The sequence below is a fragment of the Coccinella septempunctata genome, chromosome 1, assembly GCF_907165205.1.
Source record: "Coccinella septempunctata chromosome 1, icCocSept1.1, whole genome shotgun sequence".
NCBI classification, from domain to species: Eukaryota; Metazoa; Arthropoda; class Insecta; order Coleoptera; family Coccinellidae; genus Coccinella; species Coccinella septempunctata.
Window position 1 is genome coordinate 59,546,425 of NC_058189.1, and position 23,855 is coordinate 59,570,279.

General features: G+C 36.2%; 2 protein-coding genes across 2 annotated transcripts; both read right to left on the reverse strand.

Annotated features, from left to right (window-relative positions):
* Positions 1-1,348: 1,348 nt before the first annotated feature.
* On the reverse strand, positions 1,349-5,765 carry LOC123312034 (glycosyltransferase 25 family member). Its single transcript, XM_044896211.1, has 7 exons — positions 5,424-5,765; positions 5,139-5,367; positions 3,713-4,365; positions 3,353-3,421; positions 2,627-2,684; positions 2,447-2,571; positions 1,349-2,289 (listed from the first exon to the last, which is right to left on the reverse strand). Exons 1-7 carry the CDS (start codon positions 5,594-5,596, stop codon positions 1,929-1,931), a joined length of 1,668 nt encoding a protein of 555 aa, XP_044752146.1. The 5' UTR covers positions 5,597-5,765; the 3' UTR covers positions 1,349-1,928.
* Positions 5,766-5,955: 190 nt separating this feature from the next.
* LOC123312023 (unconventional myosin-IXa) lies at positions 5,956-22,825 on the reverse strand. The gene is made up of 6 exons (XM_044896200.1): positions 22,593-22,825; positions 10,945-11,273; positions 10,141-10,312; positions 9,787-9,959; positions 8,660-8,910; positions 5,956-8,602 (listed from the first exon to the last, which is right to left on the reverse strand). Exons 1-6 carry the CDS (start codon positions 22,681-22,683, stop codon positions 6,568-6,570), a joined length of 3,051 nt encoding a protein of 1,016 aa, XP_044752135.1. The 5' UTR covers positions 22,684-22,825; the 3' UTR covers positions 5,956-6,567.
* Positions 22,826-23,855: the final 1,030 nt, after the last annotated feature.

Sequence of the window (23,855 nt, forward strand, 5' to 3'; positions counted from 1 at the left end):
ATTAAATATACTTGTCCTAAGTCACCCACCGATTTGGAAGGTTTGGGATACAAGTTAAAATCTATTCATTTCTCAACTCTTAAATGAAATAGGTGACTTGGGACGGTGTATAGTTTTGAAAAATTGGAATTTGTGATTATATAGTTGAAATTCGGTAAAGAAATTAAATGATAAAGCCCTATTACAGCGAAAGTAAATATATTGCAACTCAAATTTAAAAAAACTAAACAAAACAAGGGAACTTTGATTTCTTTTATTCTTTGGTGATTTCTTTGTGGAAATAACGTAAATAATAATATCCTGCGAAAAATCGGCATATTTCCTGCTGCCAATGCGCCGCTTGTATCTATTCGGTATTGTCCCAAGTCACCCCATGAAACAACAAAATAAATTAATGAGAACCGTGCTGGCGTTTCATTTGTAAGCAACCTTGTTTCATGACATATCTTATATCCCAATATCCCACGTATCCAGAAAAAGAAAATTACACATACACAAAGTGAAACACATGTACAGGACACTAGAAAGTATAAGGGCCATAAAAAACGCGGTTTTACTCTCCTGAATTCGTTAATTTTTCCTGTCAATTAGAACGCTCTGGTCACGGCAAACTCCACAGGAATTAATTGTAAAACTAACCGAAAAGACATTACATAATCTTATAAGTTTGTCCCTTCACTCATAAATGATAAGAAACAAAGAAATCTGCAAGGGGGGTACCAAGTTACAGGACTGTCCCAAGTCACCCGAATCTACCGGTACCTAAGTTCGGAAACCATTAGAGATCATCACCATTAATATTTCAAAACGATATTTTTCACTGAAATGAACCATTCCTAACCGTAATTTTTTTGACAACTAGTTTGTGATAGTTAACTATTTTGTTTGTTGTTTTATTACTTTGTACTGATACAAAAAGAATTATCTGAGAACGCTCGTGTTTACGTTTTCATTCTCATTCGTCTAAAGACTCTAAAGTAAAGAAATTTACCTATTCTTTAAGTGTAAAGTGATTTATTTCTTGTTTTCTGGTATTATTTCCATTTAACTTAAAACGCACGAATTCGAAATGAGGTCTGCAAAAAGCAAAAATTTACAGGTTCTATATTCGGTTGAGGTTAAGACTCTTTAAGGTGAAACCGGAAGTACAATAGTAACAAAAAATATGGCATCAGATCCGTTATGCATGCAAAGTTTCATGAACAGCGTCCTTTTCGATTCAAAAGATATTAACTTGTTTCCATCATACTTTACCCCAACCCTGTATATATGTATAAATTTTACTATTTGTTGCTCATATATCAATTCATTCTCTTCTTTCTTAGATAAATCAAACCATTTCTTCTAGATTATTTTCATTTATTAAGAAAATACAAGTGTAGTAATGTAGTAAAGATAAAAAAGTTTTCCAGTAATAAAATTGTAAAGGCACAAGTCAAAGTGTTAACCTTGATTATTTCAAAAACACATGGCAGGCAGTTATGGCACGCAAATTAAGCAGTGAATAAATTATTAAAAATATGGCACTAAAATCAAAATAGTGGTATCAACTATAACAAGATTAAAAAGGTAAAGAATATTACATAATAATTCAATATAGCTTCTTTCTGACAGTAAAGAACGTACGTAAATATTTCATAAAGAAATAGTAGCATCAACTATAACAAGATTCGAAGAGTAAAGAAGTTTAAAAAATAATTCAATAGGTATATAGCTTCCTCATTGATGTAAAAAACGAACTAGAAATATTGCAAAAGGAATTCTACCTACAGAGTACAGAATTATAAAAAAGAATTGTACAGTGAAACTCACATAGTAATTGCACACTAAGAAATTCTTATCCAGAAAGAATTTCAAGTTAAAATCAGATTCAAATTTGTAAAGCGTATAGTTTTCGTTCAGAAGTACCAATTAAAATGAGAACGACTCTATAATTCCTCTCTCCCTGGCCTCTTGATGATTTTCGAATCTTCTGTATCGCTTATATAGCCATCTTCCCCAGTGTAGTGGGTTGGATACAGCAACAATGGAGCTACAGAAAATGCAACAAGATTTCTCTGTGGAAAATATTTTTTATAGTTTGTTTGTGGGTGCTTATCGAACAAAATGGGAAGGTACTCATCAACTGGTACCAATCGCGACAAAGGGTCTGCATCCAGCAGTTTTTTAGCTCCCCTCAAGCTCAGGGCATATCCTAGGGTCCAATAGGAGTATCCAGCTTGAACTAGAAAATATGAACCTTCCACCCAAGGTTCGTCGTTTTCTTGCAGACGTTTTCTCCCAAAGTAGCTGTGAATTTGAAATAAAAATCATCATCAGACCACAAAACAGCTTCCCAAGTACCTATTTAGTTCCCAAAATAAGATTTCGTTTTGGACATTCAGAAATCACTGATAATTTGTAACCGCTTTGTTTAATAATTAAAAAAAAACATGAATATACTTACATCAAATCCCAATCAGGTCTAACATTTATTTCATTCATGAGATTCCTCACTTTCAATCGAAAATATGGCTCAAATCTAATATCATCCTCTAACACTAATGTCTTTTCATATTTGTTAGCTACAATCTAAAATCGATTCGGTGATATTAAATTGATTTTTAAACATAAATGTCCATTTTACCTCTTTCCAAATATTGAAATGACTCAAAAAGCATCCTATTTCCCCTAAGGTCATTGGTCTGAAAAATTCATGAATTTAGGCTTTAAACTTTTCAATATTGCGATGATTTATTAATACAAGGATTTAGAAATCTTTTATTGATGATGTTTAACCACTCACAATAAGTCTAGTTTAACTCAATACAAACAGGTTTGTTTTTATTCTATTTGAGAAAAGGTACAGACTTGAGACTAGTATGCAAATATAAAAAATATGGAAACTGTAAATGGGATTGAACATTGGATGGACCCAACCTTAATAAAAAAAAAAAATAGGCTGATGATAACCCCTAAGACCTAGAGGCCAAAAAGTATGTAAATGTGTAATTCATTGAGAAATTGGCTTTCAATATGAAGCTAGGAAAAAAATTAAATATAAGTATGGAAAATAACCAAGTTTTCTAAACATTATATTGTAAGAGATATATATTATAGTGGAATAAAAAACTATTTCTTTCGTGATTTTTTGTTCGATGATCTCAACTTGTAGAGATAAATTCAAAATGTAAGATAATTTTCATTGATTTTGTATGTGAAAATTCTAGAAAGTCCCCATCAGAATTGAACCACCTCAACAAATAATGAAAAATTTGAGCGTCTTGATCTTGAAATCGGTTTGTTTTCAATGGCAAAAAGTTCCATTTCATTTATGGCGATTGGTATAAGTAGACATACTAATGTAACTCACCTTTTATGATAAGGATCTATAAAATCAGGCATAAATGAAATGCTCTTCAATGTGGTGTCATTCAGTTCCCTGGAAAAATGTAAAATATAATGGTTTTCGTATTTATTACAAGGGGAATGCTTCTCCTTCAAGCCTTGATTTTGATCAAAACCGTCAAGACCGAAAAAACTTCCAATGAATGATTTCAGACTAATGCAATAACTAAAAACTCCCAAGTTTGAGTTACCTATTGTATTCTCTAAATGGAAAGCGAATATAGTAATGAAAATCACTTGAATGCACTTAATGAATTTATCATTCTCATTTACAATATGATATTAAATCATTATCAAGTACTGACTGGTAAATTTTTCACCTCACCTTCCATCAACTGCATCAATAATAGTCACATCCAACCCTAACTCATTGAAACACTTCATCATTCTTCTCCTCCTCTCAGGCCTCCTCAGCAAATTTATCATGAATATTCTGTCAAATCCCATTAAATCCTTCTTAGGATCTCTAATAAACTTTTTCAGTACTTCTGACACAATTAGATTTTCCTCATATATTAGTATTTCTAACTTTATATTAGTTACTTGTTCTCTATCAACATTAACATCATCCTCCTTCTCTATGGGAGTTGTAATGAAACCAAAAATCTCTTCATTACATAATTTTAAAGGTATATTACTGCGATTCGCACTAATTGCAAACGCTATTATATCATCAGTGGGCCCATCAAATCTAGGAACTTTGCTTGGTACATAGGTTAAATAGTCCGATTTTGTTTTTTTCAAATTGATAAGGACACAAGAATGTACCATGGGAACATCAAAACAACCTTTGTTTTCTCTGTATAGGATGGGTTTGTACTCTTCGGTTCTATAATAGTAATAATCGCTCGTCATACCATGCCAGAAGTTTGAATATAATTCCGCAGATCTTAACATAGGTGCGGCAACTATGAATTCTTTCGAGATAAGGTAATTCAAAGTCTCAGGATTGGTCAAAAACACATCGCAATCTAATGTCTGAAAAAAATCATATATTCTCGAAACATTTCAGATTTCATTTTGTGTTCAAAACATAATTTTTACATCAATTAAAAATATGTAGTAATTATAAATTAAGATGCATGTGTAGAAGGAATTCGTAACGGCAAAAGCTTATGTTTACTTTCTCCTGAGAATATCAATATTTTATAGTGAATGACTATAATTGTACATTTGTAAGCTTCGTTCCATTTGAAAATTCGAACATTTGAACGTTTGTTGCGCCATCTATTTGTTTGCTGTCATACTAACAAGAATTTTATAGGTATCTGTACTCTGTCTAACCATTCTAACCAAATCACAATTTTTTTACTCAGAGCTACAGTGACTGTATAAAACAGTTTGATACAGTTGTACTTAAAGCGACCCTAAATTAATTACTATTATAACTTTCAACAATTAATTCATGTAATGAGCAAACCTCAAAATCTCAGACAAACCCTTTATGATAAATAATAGTGGAACAAGTTTAATTGTATTTCCATATGCAAACCATACTATGTAATGGCATCGAGTAGATATATGCTCATATGGATTAATACTCTTTAATTATAGTAAGTTATTATAAGAGGGAGGTAATATTCATAGTAGGTAACACTATGCGATTGCTCTGATGGTCAGAGCTATGTGAGCAACTCTTGAAAGAATTATATTGATCAGGAGAAACTTGAGAACCTATTCAGAAAACCAGAACTAATTTGAGAAGCAACATGCACAAAATACATGCCTAGAAGTTGTTCACAACAGCTCACCAAATAATAATCAGCCCAAATATTTCTAGCATACTGTAGTGCAGATTCCCTCAAAGAAATTATATGCTGAAACCGTTCCTCAGTCCAATGAGCAAAACCTATCTCCCCCTCATAGCGGTTAGGACTTGCGACAAAATCTTTTTTTATCAAGTGATAACTGTTTTCGACAGATGAAATCCAAGTTTCCAATATCTCAATTGTTTCATCATTATTATGATCGCTCTGAATCCTTGAAAGACAAGTTCATCAATAGTTCAAAATGCTCATATCATCTCCACAACTTACCACAGTGATAACCGATCTTTTGGGTAATTCAAGTTCTCTAGGTAACCTAAGAAATACGGCAGCGTATGAGCTTTATTTCTTGCTAATATGGATATAAGAATGGTAGGTCTTTTATTTTCAGCAAATATCACAGTCGCTGTGGATAATAGTAAAAACAACTTCACAAGAAACATAGTTCTAGTATATTAACAAGCTATTAACTGAATAAAATGTGAAAATTTAACATAATAATGAAATTAATCATTCAGTAACATAAATGAGAAAAACAGTCGCAGAATGCAGCGTATTTTGGTAACGTAATCAAATTTTTGTTTGGGTTTGAAAAACTTAGGTTAGAGTATCTTGTCACTGTGACAGCTTGGCAAAACTATAGAAAAATAAAAACAGTTGTCTTCTTCGAAACATGTCCATAAATGTTTTTAATCAGCCAGAAGCCAAAAAAAACTGGGAATTTAAGATTTATTTCTTCTTTGCGCAAATTCTATTCAACCAAATGAATAGGGACAATATTCAAAATAGAAATATGCAGCAATTTAGAGTTAAAAGGATATATTCATCTCTTCTCTTAAAAAATATAATTTGTACAAAATGAGTAAATCATTAATAACTTACGGGTATAATGAATTCTGGCAAGGATCTACATTTATTATAGTAGAGTAATAAATATTTAAGAACTACATTAAAATTTTCTCTGGCGGAAATGGTTAAGCGGAAAATGGGGCTGTTTTTTTTTCCAATTTCGATATCGGTTATTTTATTTTCGACGAAATGATGAAAATTTTGGAGCAGTGAAAAGTTCATCATGTGGGAGATGATCACAATACTTGATTACTTTGTTTTCATTGAAGACTATATTGGCACCACACAAGATTGGTTCCATTGACTTTTGATGTATAAAAATCACCACCTATTGCTGGGAATAAACACTGTGATGCAAAAATTAACTTTAACTGGTTTATGTCTTGTCCCAATCGTATTTTCAACCTAGTCGCAGGATCATCTCCCTCAATATAATTTTGATAAAATCGGAAACTGGAAAAATGATCGAGTGGCCCCAAATTCGATAAAAAAATTTGATTCCGCCAGAGTTTGGCACCTTGACGATAGGAATAACGATAAAAAAAGCTGAATTCGATACAATGAATCAAATATTAACGCTCTGTTTCAACTCCAAAAACTGAAAAGGAACGTGCAGTGTAGTGTTGTCATGTTCCACTATGAGGTGGCCCCTCCTATGAGAAGCACCCACAACTAATACTGTGTCGCCTTTTGCCAGTATAACACCACTGCTGCTGTTATTTTCAGGAAAAGACATTTTCATTATGCGCGTTTGGGGGTAACCTAGCTTGGTGTTTCCAGCCACTGTGTAAGACCGACTAGGCGGAACAGGGGGTGGTCTCTCCAAATCCAACCCGAACAGTGTACACGTTTGCTGGATGATTTTTGCGTCACACTTGTCGTTCATGTCCGGTGGAGGTGTTCCAGCTATGGGCTGCGGTCTTGGACGTATTGTGCCGTTATTCGTTGATCTATTTATGGCTTTTTTATTGTTCTCGTTGTTTTTATGGCGTTTTGTCGTCGCTAATCTCACTCTGCACTTGTAACCCCTCCAAACGGCTTGTATGAGGTAAGCTGCCTTCTGACGAGTTTCCGTACGGAGGTTTTCAAGGTACTGCCTCAAACCCTCGCTCAAGAAGATATGGCGTTTGCCCATAGCCCAACTGGTGGATATAAGCTGGGGTTTGCCCATGACGTCGATCACGTGTTGCAAAATGACGTTACAATCTTCAATTATCTTATCTTCGGTTCTGTGCATCCTGGTGAATGGAGCCAACAGTCTGTATCTGGCACAGAACGCTTTGAAACGCATCCGATGAGGGTAACCACCAGCCATTAGATTGACAGTTTCTAAAACTTGTAACGACCGCACTTGTCGTACGACCATGATTCTATCGAACCTGTTTGGTATTTCTTGAGGGTTACTCCTGATGCACCTCACGAAATGAGGCCTGGCGTGGACTAGGGTCCTTAGTAAGTTGTCCAGACGCGTGTGGAAATCTTGGGTTAAAGTCGACACTGGTTCATCGCCATTCAGTAGATCGGTATGGGAAGTTGGGGATATCCTAAAACTGACGCCCCTAGGCACATTCTCCGTGGCGTACAAAGCCTTCAACTCACTCCCGAACAAATGGGTGGCAAACCCAAAGTTGCAACTGTGCTTGTAGAAAACGGCAACCAAATCGTCCGGCACGACATCCTTGTTGGTATCCAGAAAGAGGGAAGCGTCGTAAACCACCCGATTGGCGAAGTGCTGGATGCCAAACAAACGGGAACTCTTCGGATCGAACAGTCTGGTGTTCTGTTTGTGTTGTACTTTGATCTTCGATACGTAAGACTCCGCCGTGCCTCTGATAGAACACTCGACGTCCAACATGCTCAAGAGACCGGTGCGTAACGAAGATATCAGATCGATGCAAGGTACGTTGTCGATATAATCGACTTCTATTTCACAGTTGATGCCTTCGTCTCGGCAAGATTCTATGCTAGACTTAAAGATATGAGTATTGTAGAAGTGTTGCATTGTTTCGGCGCACAGGTTGATGCACAGATGCTCCAGTTGGCTGGGTTCGGAGTCCTCGAATCCGAACATGTCCAGGATGCCGATGAAACCGTCAGTTGCGTGTCGCACCGCGTTGTTCAGGGCTGCCATGGATTTGGAACCGGCGTTGGTGCTTCCCCCAGACGTCGAGGCGTGTTGGCTCGTGACTTCGGCTTGGTTGTGCACTGATTCGTTGGAGTCCGAACTTAGGGTGCCTAGTGTTGATCCAAGTTTCTTCAAGCTGTTCGCCCTTCTCACAATCGTGGCTACGGTGCGGCAATACAGGGCTTTCGCCAATGAATCCCTGGTCATATTTGACATGTTCGCGTCACAAACAGATTTGACCAGTTGCCCTCTAGCGTTGTGCGTTCTCGTCGTCAGTCCCTTGAAGAAAGTTGCTCCAGAAACTCCAAGAAGGCCGGCCACAGCGTTAAGCTCCGATTCTCCTTTGACGTCGACTTCCAATCCTTTACTATCGATAAATTGCACGTTACCAAGCAGCAAAACCGCCGCCAGCACTCTGACCACGTCCAAAAACGGGATTCCCAAGATGCCAAGACAAGTTTTCCAAGCTTGAAATCTGAAAAAAAGGGATATAAATAATCGAATTGTTTTTTGATCAATAATTCCTATTTACCTGGAAGCATCTTCGGCTAAATCTTGACGGGTGTCACCACTCATCAGATATTTGAGGGTGGAAGGTTTGTGACCCTCCAAGTTTAGTTTGGCTCTCTCCTCATTAGAAAGTCCGGCTAACATTTGGTAAAATATATGGTAATTCTTCTCGCCCGCAAGGGGTTTGATGACGCGGGTTTGATCCAGAAAATAACAATGGATCTTAGTTCTATATAGAGCACCATCGGTTACTTGTACTTCTATAAACTGGCCCTGAAAGACAAGAATTTACATAAATATACAGTGTGGCCAATGAAAACTTAACACCTAAAAAAATGTGGAAAATCACTCGGACTCTTCAATTTCCGATTCTAGGGGATCAACTTTTCCGCTCTTTGCATCCCCGTAACATGGGTGAGCACAACCCCATGTTCAAGATCTTGAGATTGTTGTGCGTGAGACACACGATACATCGGACAATTTCCTAGACTAAAGGGCGGATCCATTGCTACATGACCTAGACAGCCACGTCCCTCGCTTCGTCTCTTTCAGGCACCCTCTTTTTGTATCCGACTGAACTGGTAGAGTCAGTTATTTTTAAAAATTTCATCATTTTCACCCTTTCTTCTACGAAACACACCATTTTAAGTCTACTACAAATTTACAATTTACGTTCTAAAAATTCAGGATAGACTAAGGTAAATCAAAAAGATAGTCCGTCTACTTTTTGGATAAAAAATGAATACTTTTTTGAATAAAAAAATTAACAATATAAGTACACTGAATACCTTTGAAATGTGACAAATACGAATAATATAATATTTTCGCTGTTATTTCATTATCGATTGATATTTTGAAGAGAAATTTTAGGGACAGATAGTACTCGATACGATCTTCAAAATTAGTTATTGCAACACCCCTCATCCCCATTCAAAATCCAGGGGTTGTGCTCAACCCCGTAGGTGTTGAAGTCACGGAGATGAAAAAAGCAGAAATTTGTTCCCCCTCGAATCAGAAATTGACAGATCCGAGCGATTTTCCACATTTTCATTTCAAAGTCGGAAAATCGAGTTGTTAAGTGTTCGTTGGACCACCCTGTATGTTGGCAGATGAATTATTATCATCTTCCTTTAAATGTGGGCAACTTACAATTCGACTCGATTCTGAATTTGACCTGGTCTTTGCAGAACCTAAGGAACGTAATACTGTGAAGGCGGCAGCTAAATGTTTGAAAGCATCCGTTTCTGGTCCTCCTCCTGCGACCTCAAATAGCTGTCGCAGAAGCAGCATAGATGCGTGAGTTTTTCCTGAACCACTGGTACCTAAACAAAGGAACATAATGATTAGTATCAACTAGTTTCAAATTATGCGAACAATATACAAGATCTCGTTCCAAACAAATTAGTCTCTTCCCATGCATAAATTCCCTTTGTTATCTATCATAATTCATATTGTTAAAGATTGAAAGATGAAGTGATTGTTGATATCGCAATTTTTACTCACCAGAAAGTATAATGGCTTGTGGGTACCCTGTTTCAGATTGTTGACGTATGGCTTCTTGAACTACACTACTGAGTTGAGCGCTTAGCGCTAACCCTCTGGTACTGCTCAAGGTCAATGGGTTACCGACATCTCGGTACGGGTTGATACACAGAAGAATGGGTCCAACGTTCGTCTGAAAATAGGGGTGAAATCAAGAAACTACGAATTTATTGATTGCTATATCTACTTATTTCGTAGATCAACCAAAATTGTTTCTATATGCACCAAATTCCAAAAGAAATACTATTGAATATGGTGCACAGTTGGTTCTAGAATCACGACAGGGCTTGGTAAGAGCTGACCCCAGTTGCTGACCATCGCTAGGCAGCTTCCCAAGCGTCTTTCATGCAGAAAAATTTGCAATGATCTTAGGAGTATCTAGATCTTAGCATGAACATGCTACACCCCCTAAGTGGATCTCTTAGAGGGCATTACCACTTTAGGAAGCATCATAATGAAGTGCCTGGTTATGGAATACCTAGCCATTGCAAGCCCAAGCAAAATATGCCTTGTTGGACAAGACACTTGTGGGTGCAAAACTCCCAGATATTGGAGTTCATTAGAACTCTAAAACTGGACGATGAGCTGTAAACGACATAGTGGAGAGGACAGCTCTGATGGGGACACAAAAGATGTTAAGGTCCCTCTTGAAATCTATATCGTAGATACCTCCTGAACGATCTCAGCAAAATCAGCATTGAAAAAGGGCCCAGACTCAACCGCATCGCCTGTGACAATTCCATGAATAATTTCCGAAATACTCACATAGAAATTGGACATCCCAAACCTCGCCTGAAGACATTTCATGACAGCATCCTCGGTCAGTGGACCCTGAAGGTGTATCAAGTCCTCCAGGTCTGATCCCACATTCGGCACATGATCCCTGAGCTCTGGTATGGACGAGAACAAGGGTGTGGCCAAACGCGATGGAATTATCGGCTGGGAAGCTGTCAGAGGTGGTGTAGGCTTCAAGGTGGTTGGTGTGGGGGTGGTGGATCCCTGAACATGTAGGCGGTTTCTGAGGGTCAACAGTTCCGTGCTGAGACTCTGCAGACGCTGTTGCAAATGAACGGCTTCGTTGGAGGAAGAAGCATCTGGCAAAAAATGATAGTTGTTAATAATAATCATAAATGGTTAACGCCTTCAGGAGTAAGGCAGGTGAATAAAAAACGATAATAATTCAGCTGCATAACACCCGTTTATAAATCAACAAATGTTTCGATCCAAATCGAACTAAAAAAGGGGCCGCCAATTTCCATTTTCGTCGGGGTATGTGCGTTGTGTTGTTCTGACGAGGTCGGATAGACTGAAACCGTGGCCCGCGCTACTATTTCTCGACGAAATTGTATTTCTGTTAATACATCGAGTGATGGTTGCTTTGTTAGTTCGATTTAGATCCTAACATTTGTTGATTTAATATCAGCAGGTGATATACATCTGAAGTAATTTTGTTTGTTAATGATAATCTTTATTTTTGCTTTAAGAAAATATAAATTTGTGAAGGATAAGTCAACATGAGTAGACTGTAGAAACGAAGGATTGATATGGTTTGGTTTTTATATGATCGAACTGAAACATGCCATTGATGTTGCCTTGATTTCAGTGGTCACCCACTCGAATATGTACTGCATTTGACTAGGCTCAGAAAGAAACAAAGTTTTTCCCAAAATTTTCAATTATAGAGATATCCTATCAAAGTGAAAACAAGTAAAAGAAGCTAAAAACTGAGGTACATGATTTTCTATTTAACCACTACACGTGTTTCTATTTCACAATTGCATCTTCAGGTGCGTGAGGGTATAATAAGGTTAGATAGATCATCGGCGATTCTTTTTCTATTTTAATTATGGACTTTAATCAAATATGATTAAATACATATATAAATTTGAATTTCTATTCAATTGGATCAGTATTTTTTGGATATTGAAAAATAAATTCGGACCCCTGAAAATTCCAAGTCCGCAGCTCTTATCTTTCTAGAGGTTCAGTGTTTGTTGTCGTTAGAATTGAAATCTACCTTCGTTTGTGACCATTTTCAGCTCGAAATTCGAAAAAAAATTTGTCAAATCGATAACTTTCTAGTTCTTAGGACTTTGCATCATTTTTTGGGAAATCATCGAATTTCACCATTGGCTCCAAAGAAAAAACATATTACTCAAATACGTACCTATGTATTTCCAAAAAAAAAAAGAGATCCTTTCATGTTGAAAACTAGTTTGTACCTATCTACTTGGCATTTAAGTAACGTTTTAAAGGTTCTCACAAAGTGAGATACAAAAGTTTTCGTTTTATTTATTATCTCTACGTCAGTAAAAAGTCTTTAGGTCTTTAGGTACTTTACCTTTACCTAGTTTAAATTCAATTGACTTGCTAGTTCTTGAATAATGAAAAAACTTTCAGCCAATCAGGGGCGTAGCTACCGCGGTATCAGCGGTATCAGTGATACGGGGCCCCCAGGCTTTAGGGGCCCCTGAATGTCTGTAGGCAAAAAATTCCTAAAAATGTTATCCAAAACCTCTTACAGGTTTTACAATAGCATTTTTGAGAATGACTGCTAAGATAACCATTCATTTCAAAATCCCGTTCATTACACCGAATCCATCATTCCGATAGATACGAATACTTGAAATCTGAAATTCAGAAAATTCGTGCCATCAAAGAACTTTCAAAATTAGTCCTGATGAAATTCAATAGCATCCAGTTTTCCGGACGTTATTACTGTATGCCTTTTATTTTATAACTGCAACCGCTGAAAGGAGTTTTTCAAAATTAAAACTCATAAAAAATTATCTGAGGACTTCTATGGGACAAGAACGACTTTCAAACATGTCGTTATTGTCAATAGAGTGGGAACAACTTAAAAAACTGAAATCGTCATCAGCTATGGCTGATTTGATAAATAGATTTGGTGAAATAATTGTTAGAAAAGTGTATCTTTAATTTTTTGTATTGTTTGTTTATTATTTGTTTGTTTATTATCATTTTATGTTGTTTGTATGTTATTCGTTTGTATATTATTTCGCTCCCAGCACAAGTATGAGTTAGAACTTTTAATTATAGGTACATATAATCATTTCGATACTAATCTACTAGGGCCCCTCAACACATTTTGATACAGGGCCCCTCTAAGGCAAGCTACGCCACTGCAGCCAATTCAGAAAAGAAATCCAAGTTGTACCTGGATGAAAAGAGCTGCTGTCCTCATTTTTTTATTGGTTATTATTACCTCGAATTCAAAAGAACGAATATTGAAGAATTCGCGTACATATGCCGTTTCTTCCGCTAAATCCTTTCCTGAGTATATCTGAGAATATATTCGGTTTGGAAGAAGGAACCATTGACCAACGAGAGGTTGAATCGACAAACACTATGATGATAATTAATATGAACGGATAAGCGTTGGACAGGACAAACCGTTAAATGAAATCATCAATAAATTAGGTCGGACAGTCGTTAATGGAATTCGGATTAGGTTCGAATTGAACGGATATAGGAACACGCATACACAAAAATTAAAGATTATATGGGAATATTCAGAAGATGTCGTAATAGTTTGGAAAGAGACATGCTAGTTTGGAATTATTAACGGCATGTCGTTTGTACGATTGCATCGTTTTAATTTATTTGAAAATTTGGATATGATGTATGTATAAAACATCCTCATATTATTTACACTAACTCACACACAGTATGAGTCTGAATAAGACCGACAGTCCAAGTATTTGATGGAGTCAGTCGATTGTAGATCTCATCCAGGTGGATCGTATAACTCCGATGAGGGCCGAATTAGTCCGAAACCACGGTCAGCTTCTATCCATTTTTGAAGAGAATTGTCTTTCCATTAATTACTCCGAATGAGTAGCCTTGGCTAAAACCACAAGATTTCGAGTATTTTCGACTCATGTGGAAGAAATGCAAAATATTTACACGTTGAGTACTTTCATGGGTTTAAGGTCCAAAGATTAAACTAGAAAAACTAAAACGTGAAGAAATTCCCACTCATTGTTGCTCGTTAACCGTGTAGATGTCCAGTGTACTTTTTTCTTACTTGTTTGAATTCCTATAATATGTTTGTGTATTTTGCAATATTTATAAAGGGTGAGACTTTGACTCATACAGATATTTTAACAGAAGATTTTTGGAGTCAAAAGAAACACTTTTTTCCCTTACCATTTTTTTAGAATCGGCTCGGTTTAAAAGATACAGGCTGTTGAAATACCATAAAAAAATGTTATTTCAAGTTTTATCTCACAAACGGCTTTATCGAATGGAATGAATTTCGAAATATAGTTTTTCATTCATTTGTTCTCGAATACGAGATATCACCCACGTCTTCCAGTTTTTTCATTATAACCATTACGTGCCATAAAAATACCAAAAATCGAGCCAAAAATTTAAAAAACCCCACACTTAAAACTAATTTGGATGCTATCTAATGAATATTTGAAAGTTGTTTAAAATTAAGGTATTTCTCACATTTTCTTGTATAATGCGCTGTTTTTTAGTAATTTGATGTTCAAAAATAAAAATATCTTTAAAATTCGAAAAATTGGGTACTTTGACCGAATGCAACTCATTTTAAAAGATCCACTCATGTGTAACTAGTGTCATAGATTTAGCTAGTTATTCTGAAGGTAATTTTGTTTTTCCAGGGGTGGCACAGCTCATTGTGAAAACTTAAAATGATATTATCTTTTTATCACGGCTGAATCGTAAAAAATGGTATAGGAAAAAAGTGTTTCTTTTGAATTCAAGAACCTACTGTTGAAATATTTGTACCAGTCAAAGACAAAGGGTGATGCCAGAACTATCAATATTGTGTACATCTTATTTCAGAACCCTTATGATGATTTTTTGGACCTTAATCCCATAAAATTACTTTTCGTGTACATGGGCCACCATAAATCATAATCCTGAATCATATATAGATGCAAAATATTCGCTTCTAGTCTCAATTTGGCTCAAAGAATGATATCTTTTTTCCCCTTTTGTTGATACTCGGTTCAATAATGCTGTCGTAAGAAAATCAACATTAACTGCATGAAAATTTATATTTCTTGCTGCCTAGGTTCTTCTTTTACCTTGATGAGACTATAAATTATAATCAACCGAACATATCCTCGATAACACGTGTAGGAATTCTTAGGAATCACTTGTGAGTAATAAATAAGTATATTTTCCATAATAATAGTTGAGATGATATATTTCTTCCACTAAAGCCGCCAACAATTAGGTACTGCAAAACAACCTGAGGTAGTTTCGCGTGTCAAGAAGCATCCTATTAATTTGTAACTATCTAGCAGTCCAGGAAATATTCGCATGTGAAACCGCATACCTTAAGGCAAGTTTGAAATTCAGGTTGAATATGAATATAGCAATGTGGATAGATTAACTGCCATAACAATTTCAGACTTGAAGACTAAATTCCAGCATCTGCAGTATGGAAAACCCTAGCGAAGGACACGCTTTAATTATACAGAAGGAAAAATGAGAGCAATTCTGCCCCAAGCAACCAGAGTGTCTTTCGCAGGCTGAAAATCTACTTTCTACGAGGATATATTGAAAAAATTCTCAGCCTACTATAGAACCAAACAAAATTTCAATGTCAAAATATTTTATTTCTCAACATATTCTCCTCTTAATTGGATACATTTATTACAGCGAAACTGCAACGTCTCTAGACCTTTCAAAAAAAAATGTTTCTTCTTGCTCTGCAATCCAGACCTCAACAGCTTTTATTACCTCCTCGTTGGAAGAAAATTCACTACCTTTTAAACTTTTTTTCAGTTGAGGAAAAAGAAGATAGTCGGATGTTGCCAAATCTGGTGAATATGGGGGGTGTTCTAGTAATTCAAACCCTAACTCACGAATTTTTGCATGACAACATCAGATTTGTGTGCAGGGGCGTTGTCCTGCAAAAACAAAACACCTTTGGATAGCTTTCCTTTTCTCTTCAATTTTTTCCCGTAGTATGGTCAGTAATGTCGAATAGTAATCTCCGGTAGTTGTTCTACCCTTATCCAAAAAATCAATCATGATTACTTCATGGCAATCCATCCAAAAAACTGAAGCAAGAACTTTTCCAGCAGATTTTTGGACACGAAACCTTTTAGGTCTTATAGAACCAGAGTGTCGCCATTCCATCGATTGTTGATTTGTTTCTGGATCGTAGAAATATACCCAAGTCTCATACATAGTAAAAATTCGGTTTTAGAAGTCCACCTCGTTTTCAAACGCGATGCTTCTACCCTTGCACGCTTTTGGTCAACATTCAAACATATGGTGATCCATTTTGCAGCAATTTTTCTCATGTCCAAATTGACGTGAACCATATGATGAATGCGTTCGTATGAAATATTCAGTGCTTCAGATATCCGTTTTAGCCCAATTCGACGGTCTGATAAAATCATGTCATGAACTGCATCGATATTTTTGGGGACTGACACAGAAACTGGCCTTCCCGATCGGTCATCATCTTCAATGGAAAATTTACCTTTTTTGAAGCTTGCAGTCCAATTTTTCAAGGTCGCATATGAAGGGCATTAATCACCAAGGGTATTACGCATATCTTCGTAAATTTGCTTACCTCTTAACCCTTTTAAATACAAGTACTTGATGATGGCTCGATACTCCAATTTTTCGATTTTCACAATTTCGGTGGACATCTTCTTTCTCTTATTCATTGCGAAACTCTGGTTTACTTCTTTGACCTCAAACTTCACACTGACACTTCTAATGAGTTGTTGTTGCTATGGTTACGCACTATTTTTTTGATGCATGGACTGGTCTAGGCTAACTAGATATCAATACATCCTCGTAATCACCAGATTAAAATTCAATTCAATTTTTCTGATCCTCAAAGAAAATTCCTTCGTTTGAAAGATCCATATCGGTCCAATCAAAACTTAGAATTGATTTCCAACCATTTATTTGATTAATTCAACAGTGTGTCGGATCTGGGAATTTCGAATTCAACTTATCAAATAGCAGAAATCCATGAAAACACTTAAATAAAACGATGAGAGTTTTTCATAATGGCTCATTGATGGTTTCTCAGCTATCTTCACGAGATATCTATTCAGAATTTACCTAATTAGTTTCGAAATATATCGAATAACGGTGCAAGTCCTCTGTTTAGATCTGACGAACGATTTGTGGTGCTAGCAAATAATTTACCTACATCATGTTTGTTGATCTCTCTATAGTGCTTCCACAAATCGAATTCCCGGAAACAGTTTTTCGTTTCTTGAATCTCGAGATTAGGTTCCAATTTGTGGTTTTTACTCCTACAGATGCTTGATTTGAATATATTCTTCTTTCTGGTAACAAGGAGGACTCGGCAGTACTCTAGTAGTACTCGAGGCACCCTTAGCATAAAATGGAACTCTTTGAGTGATTCAGGCCACAATGAATTTGTTAAAGAATAACATTTTAGGCACAAATACTGAAAGAAGATAATGGGGAAAAAATCAGGCAAATTGGTCAAGTAAAAGCCGATTAGAAGGTGACAAAAACAGACAAAACATCCAACTTTCGAACTAAACATGAAAACACTTCAAATTTTACTTAAAACGACAAGTCGGAGGAAATGTGCAATATAAATGAATAGGTAACTGTAAATTATATATTGAATTGCATGGGTTAATGGTTAATCTCAAAAGCTGCACAATTGTTGAGCGTTGAGCCGCGCATTGAATTTATTGTCTACAATTAAGCATAGATACACTGCATCTAATTTTACAGTGATTGTATCATGGTTTTGTTATAGGATATCGAGATATAAATTTAAACATGATAGATTATCTGAAAAAGCAACCTTTTTAGTGATAAATCTCGACATTTCATCCATCCAGGCGCAACTGTCCGGTCTTGAGGAACTCTTAACTGACCCCATCTTTTTGGAAATTTATCGTAGATCTAAATGTGATACATATTCTAAAAGAGCAACTCTTCTAGTCATAAATCTGAGAACTTCATCCATTTCGGCGCAACCGTTCGGTCTTGAGGAATTTTTAACTGAACCCATCTTTTTCAGGATTTTTCGAAGGTCAGTTGTCGACTCGTTTATCTCTCAATAAAAGTAACCGTAGATGGAAATGTGATACATATTCTGAAAGAGCAACTCTTCTAGTAATGAATCTGAAAATTTCATCCATTTCGGCGCACCCGTTCGGTCTTGAGGCATTTTAACTGAGCCTATCTCTTTGGGAATTTTACGAAGGTCAACTTGCGAGTAGTTTTTCTTCCAGGAAAATTATCGTAGATTTAAATGTGATACATATTCTGAAAGAGCAACTCTTCTAGTAATAAATCTGAGAATTTCATCCATTTCGGTACCACCGTTCGGTCTTGACGAATTCTCAAGTGAAATTCGCAATTTTTGAAAATGCCATTTACTAGATGAAAATCCCAACGAAGGGAGATAGGCTTTCGAAATTGCGAGCAATTGATTCACCGTGTTCGAAAACCTATATTTTCATACCAAAATTTCAAATATCTGGCCCTGTTTAGGAGAAAATAATTTTTTTTTTGTTTTTCCACTTTTCATTTTCGAGTTGACTTCGAAGAGCTCTCTGGAGTGCAAAAACAAATTCTATGCACTCAGGAGTATGTTTGTCAAAAGTCATTTCGAAAGGAAATTTTCCACCTTATTTATAAGGTGGATAATAATGACTCATCCATTTTTACCAAAACTAGTTCAAATATCTCGAGCCGTTTCGAAAATATTGAAACGGAGCATTGTCGAACTCCAAAAAACTCAGAGAACAATATCTTGAATTTGCTCGCAATATTTATAAAACACAAGTATACGTTCTTCGTGGAATAGGTCTATTCAACAGACTAGAGTTTCAGAAATGAAGATTACTTCGCTATGAGTAAGATAATACTAATCAGCTAATCAGCTATTTCAAATGTTCGTCATGTTTCGTTGGCACTTTGATGGCCATTATTTTGACCTCCCTTAAAAATTCAGTTCAATGAAAGGTTTCATTCCAGATGTTCCTAACCAATTTTTTTTTTTTGCACGTAATATGCTGGTCTTTCATTTCCAAAGGACCACTCTGTATAATGTACGAGAAACTTTTTAAATTAGAGATCCCCCGTGAACCTCCTCTACAACCGGTTCTCTATAGGTACATTTCTCATTCAACCACAATCAGATAGAAGCATATCATTTAGATGTTATCCAGCACCTCAGCTTGTCACCGAAGTTTTGAATTTCTAGAAACTATCTTAATCTCCCTTGGTAATTTGCTCTGGGTATTGACTCGAAGGAGTGCCTGTATAGAAAGTCTACTAGAAATATTCTCCTGATTTCAACGTGAAATATTCTTTTTGAAATAAGGAAAATAGATCACCGTGTATTTCATACGAGTACTGAAAGTGTATAAAAATTTAGGTGGTGTTCCACACATGTTCTCGTCTTGTAAAGGTGCGCAAAATCAAAATGAGGCTTTCAAAAATTTATCAACGCTATTTGGCATGAAAATCTTATTAAAGCTACATCCACAATATAGGTGTGGTTCACATGAAACGATATACCAACAACAACAGGAGTGAAATATGCCTTTACTGGTTTAGTTTCTCGCCTACAACTACCAACGTATATTTTGATCTCACTTTGGCGTGGTTGATACAGATACGTATGGTACGTTACAAATATTATAAATGTGAAAGTCTGTTAGTTTGTTTTTCTATGGATATAATGCAAACTGTTCTTGTTCAACCATAGACATAGAGACATGTCTATGTGTTCAACTGCTTGTGATTCTACTTCCGAATGCATTTCGAATTGCAATGAAGTACTTTCTGGGAAAAAAGTAACATATACCTAGTACCATAGGCAATATTGAGTCATCTCCATCCAATCGGTTCGACTATAATTGCCAAATATAAAAATTAAGATGGAGAGTGGAAATTAAAAAGTCAGTTTGTTTTTCTATGGATATCTACAATGAAAACTGTTCTTGTTTAATTGCAAAGAGTGGTTACTCTTTGTTTAATTGATTGTGATTTGGTAATGAAAAGATATTCCATTTCGAATAATATACGAAAAAGTACTTTTAGTCATAAAGTAACATCTTATACAGGGTGTCTTATAGTGAATACTTCTTCTGAAGATTAGGGTACTAGGATTTAACCTTCTGATCTATCTAACAATAATAATTATTATAAATTTTTTCACTTTTGTATTCTCATCTGAGTATGTTTTTCTAGTTCTCTTGTACTTCCCTATCCCTAGTCCTGATACTTTCCGTAGATATTAATTTTCCACAAAAAATTGCCAAAACGTGGATCGAATGAAAATTTGCATAGAAAAAGCATTTCAAATTTTAGAAAGCTCAAATTTAAAAAGTAGGCCACTGAGATCCTGACGATGAGTTATTTCATGTAGAAAAACCTTGATTATGATATACAGGATGTCTTATAGTGGATGCTTCTTCTGAGAATTAGGGTACTCTAGGGTTTTCGCTTCTGATCTTTCTAACAATTGTTATTATAACTTTTTGGCTTTTCTAATCTCATCCGAGAATGTTTTTCCCTATCTACTTTCCGTAGATATTAATTGTCCACAAAAAATTTCCAAAACGTGGATCCAATGAAAATTGGCATAGAAAAAGCATTGCAAATTTTAGAAAGCTGAAATTTAAAAAGTAAGCCACTGAGATCCTGCCGATAAGTAAGATGAGTTATTTCGTGTAGAAAAACCTCGATTATGATATACAGGGTGTAAAATTCTTCGCCTTGTCACTCGATACAAAAACGGCTACAAGTTGATTATTTTCAAACGGAACACCCTCTACTTCATCTGATGGTTTCAGAAAAAATTAAAATACCTACGCATCTTATTATGTATCATGTTCCTATACCTCATGGTTTCGAAAATAGAAAATTTCTGTGTTTTTTGGTGATGTTTCCCCCCAACAAATCAACCTTCTTGATTCATTTTTACACAAGATAATAAGAGGATAACGAACAAGTTTTAGGCTACCTTTGATCCTCATTTCATGTGAGGGAGAGTGGTGAATTTTGTAGTGTATAGTTGAAGCTGTAGGATTATTAGATTCTATCAATAGTGTCAGGTTGAGCACCAAACAGAAACTACTTGATGAATTCTTGGTTTTGGAAATCGGAGATCTTATTTTATACGATACGAAATTTCATAATACTATTGATGATTAATTGAAGTTAGTTATGCCAATTTCAGATTTTTGACCTACAAATTCATTGACCACGAAGGTCAACTTTTTGTGAAAAACGACCAAATGCGTATAATGAACAACAAGTAATTATTCATGGTGTCCCCAAAACCTCAGTGAATCCATTGACTTCAAGTACCTCCTCTTTATCGGTAATTCATACATAGTTTCGCCTTCCTTAGGGTTCCATTCTGTACCACTTTCGCATAGAATAGGATGTCGAAAGAAAACAAGGCAGCAGGTAGTATTATTTCACAGTTCTTGGAATCTTCATTCACCTCCACCATATAGGTGAAATATATCAGCGGCCCAACCTTGTTTCATCATGAAGTCCTTGACAAGGGATGCCTTCTTGATGTCTTTCGGCTGATACAATTCTCCAGTTTGGATTTATTAAGACCGTTGAGGCAGACATTGCGAATAACAAGTAATAAAACGTGTGTGGTTCAGAAAATATGAGGAAAATGGTAAAAACAGGTATTTTTACCATTCTTATCTCTATTCCACTTTTCACGCATGTTCATTTGTTTTGATTTATAATTTTTTAGAACGCCCAAATATTTTTCAATATATAAAGGTAGGTACTAGAGTTAGGCATATAGCCCAGCAGATCTTCTTGGATAGCTATATATCTTTGCCAATCCATTCCTTATTTCTTTTATTAATCGTTTTGTCAACATTCATATAACATTTTTCATATTCTGTTTGCGAGACTCATACTCGGACTCATACCTCATTTCAAGGTTGTTTCCTCAAAATTTGTAACGGTATTCATATAGTTTGTTGACAAGTTTTTTACGAGACCTCAGAATCAGCTGATAAAAATTTCATATTTCCATGAATTCAAAAGGGGCAGGGTTTCACTTAATTTTTTAATGGTACTTTTCAAGCCTTTTGATACAGTCTATGCATATAATTCAAATTTTTCAGTTTCGATTATTCGCTTAGGCTTAGATGTTCATATAGTCTCCTTCTTGTGTCGTTTCTCCGACAGTTCCTGCAAGAATGTAGCCCAACCAAAGCAGACAGTGTAAATGATTCGACAACAACTTGAAAAAAGTAGATTCGCTTAGCGAAGACATAGATTAAGCCGATTTGGCTTCGTATACAGTGGTCAAGCGATGCTGTCATCTTCATAATCACCCTACTTAGCATATACTGACTAGACTTAAGAACACGGCCGAGATGGCAGTATAAACAAAGTAAACCAACCTTGCAGCTTCTTCTCCGTTTCCCAGAACTTCTGGAGTTCCGTAAAGTACTTGTCTAATATGAATACTTTACTCAATCCTAAGGTAGCCATATTACTCAATCAGGGCTGAATAGAAACACACACCGCCATATTTCAGACATAGTCCACTTGGAACTAGACAAACACAGAAACAACACCGTGGTAGTCCAACAGGTACTACCTGCAACCAATCGACGTGACTCTCTATGCCCTTCGCCGCTCACCTGTGCCGTTGCACTCTCAAATCTCAACACCTGCATACTTTAGATGAGCATTCGGTAACTAGCGCTCATCGCCCAAAAAAAACAGGTAATTAGAATAGGGGAGCTTCTCAACTGGACGCTCGGACAGGCGCGTGCTTGAAACACGCGTCCAAAGGAATGTATCTTTCAATTCCTGTATGCTAACACGTGTAACTCGTACACCCTTCCGGTATGAGCTCCACCCAATGAAAAATTGCCACCGAGCCAGTCAGCAAGAATTTCTCCCATTGAAGATTTTTTTGAAGTAGTTGCTAAAGAACCATTAGACATCCATCTAGTCAATGTTATCCCTAAGTATCCCTGTATTGGCCACAAGTTTTCATCGGAATATATGAAACGTATAGCTACACTGGAGATCTACCTACTATTGTGAATTGGCTTGAAAAGTAGATCAGCGATTCATCTCATCAGCGGAGCTACCCAGTGATAAATGATCAAAAAAGTAAATTTTGAGAAAAATTTGAATATGATGATATTATTTAAAAGAGAAGAATGTGAAAGGAAATACACTACCGAAAATTTCAAAGAAAGAACCATAACATGGTACGCAGTTGGTTCAAAAACCAAGATAGGAGCTTGCGCTTACGCAGAAGTACGGGGCAAGCATCAAGTACGCATACTATCATTAGGATCCTGCTCGAGTCTCGAGTGTCTTTCAGGAAGAAATACTTGCAATCGAAAGATGTGCAGATATAATCCTGGACAGAAGGATGATGGTCAAGCTGCAATCAAATCATTCAGCTTGTCATTATCATAGACTTATTACCATGGTCTATGGTCATTATCAAGGCTGGTATATGGGGAGTGCTGAAAACTCAACAAAATAGGCAAGAACAACCTATAGTCTGGGTCCCCAGTCACTACTCGGGAGTCAATGGCAACGAAGAAACCAATCAGTTGCCAGAAAGGTAGCATAAACGCCACTTACTGGCCCAGTTAATGGAGAAGCAGGAAGCCAAGAGAGAAATTCTCTAGCGGGAT

Bases quoted from the DNA above. Each gene is read 5' to 3' on its own strand.
- LOC123312034 (XM_044896211.1), bottom strand. From the start codon at position 5,596: ATGTTTCTTGTGAAGTTGTTTTTACTATTATCCACAGCGACTGTGATA. The intron at 2,572-2,626 runs GTAAAATGGACA...AATCGATTTTAG, and splicing joins ATTTCAATATTTGGAAAGAG to ATTGTAGCTAACAAATATGA. The intron at 2,290-2,446 runs GTAAGTATATTC...TCAAATTCACAG, and splicing joins AGACCTGATTGGGATTTGAT to CTACTTTGGGAGAAAACGTC.
- LOC123312023 (XM_044896200.1), bottom strand. From the start codon at position 22,683: ATGGCTACCTTAGGATTGAGTAAAGTATTCATATTAGACAAGTACTTT. The intron at 9,960-10,140 runs GTGAGTAAAAAT...TCCTTTGTTTAG, and splicing joins ACAAGCCATTATACTTTCTG to GTACCAGTGGTTCAGGAAAA. The intron at 8,603-8,659 runs GTAAATAGGAAT...CCTTTTTTTCAG, and splicing joins TTAGCCGAAGATGCTTCCAG to ATTTCAAGCTTGGAAAACTT.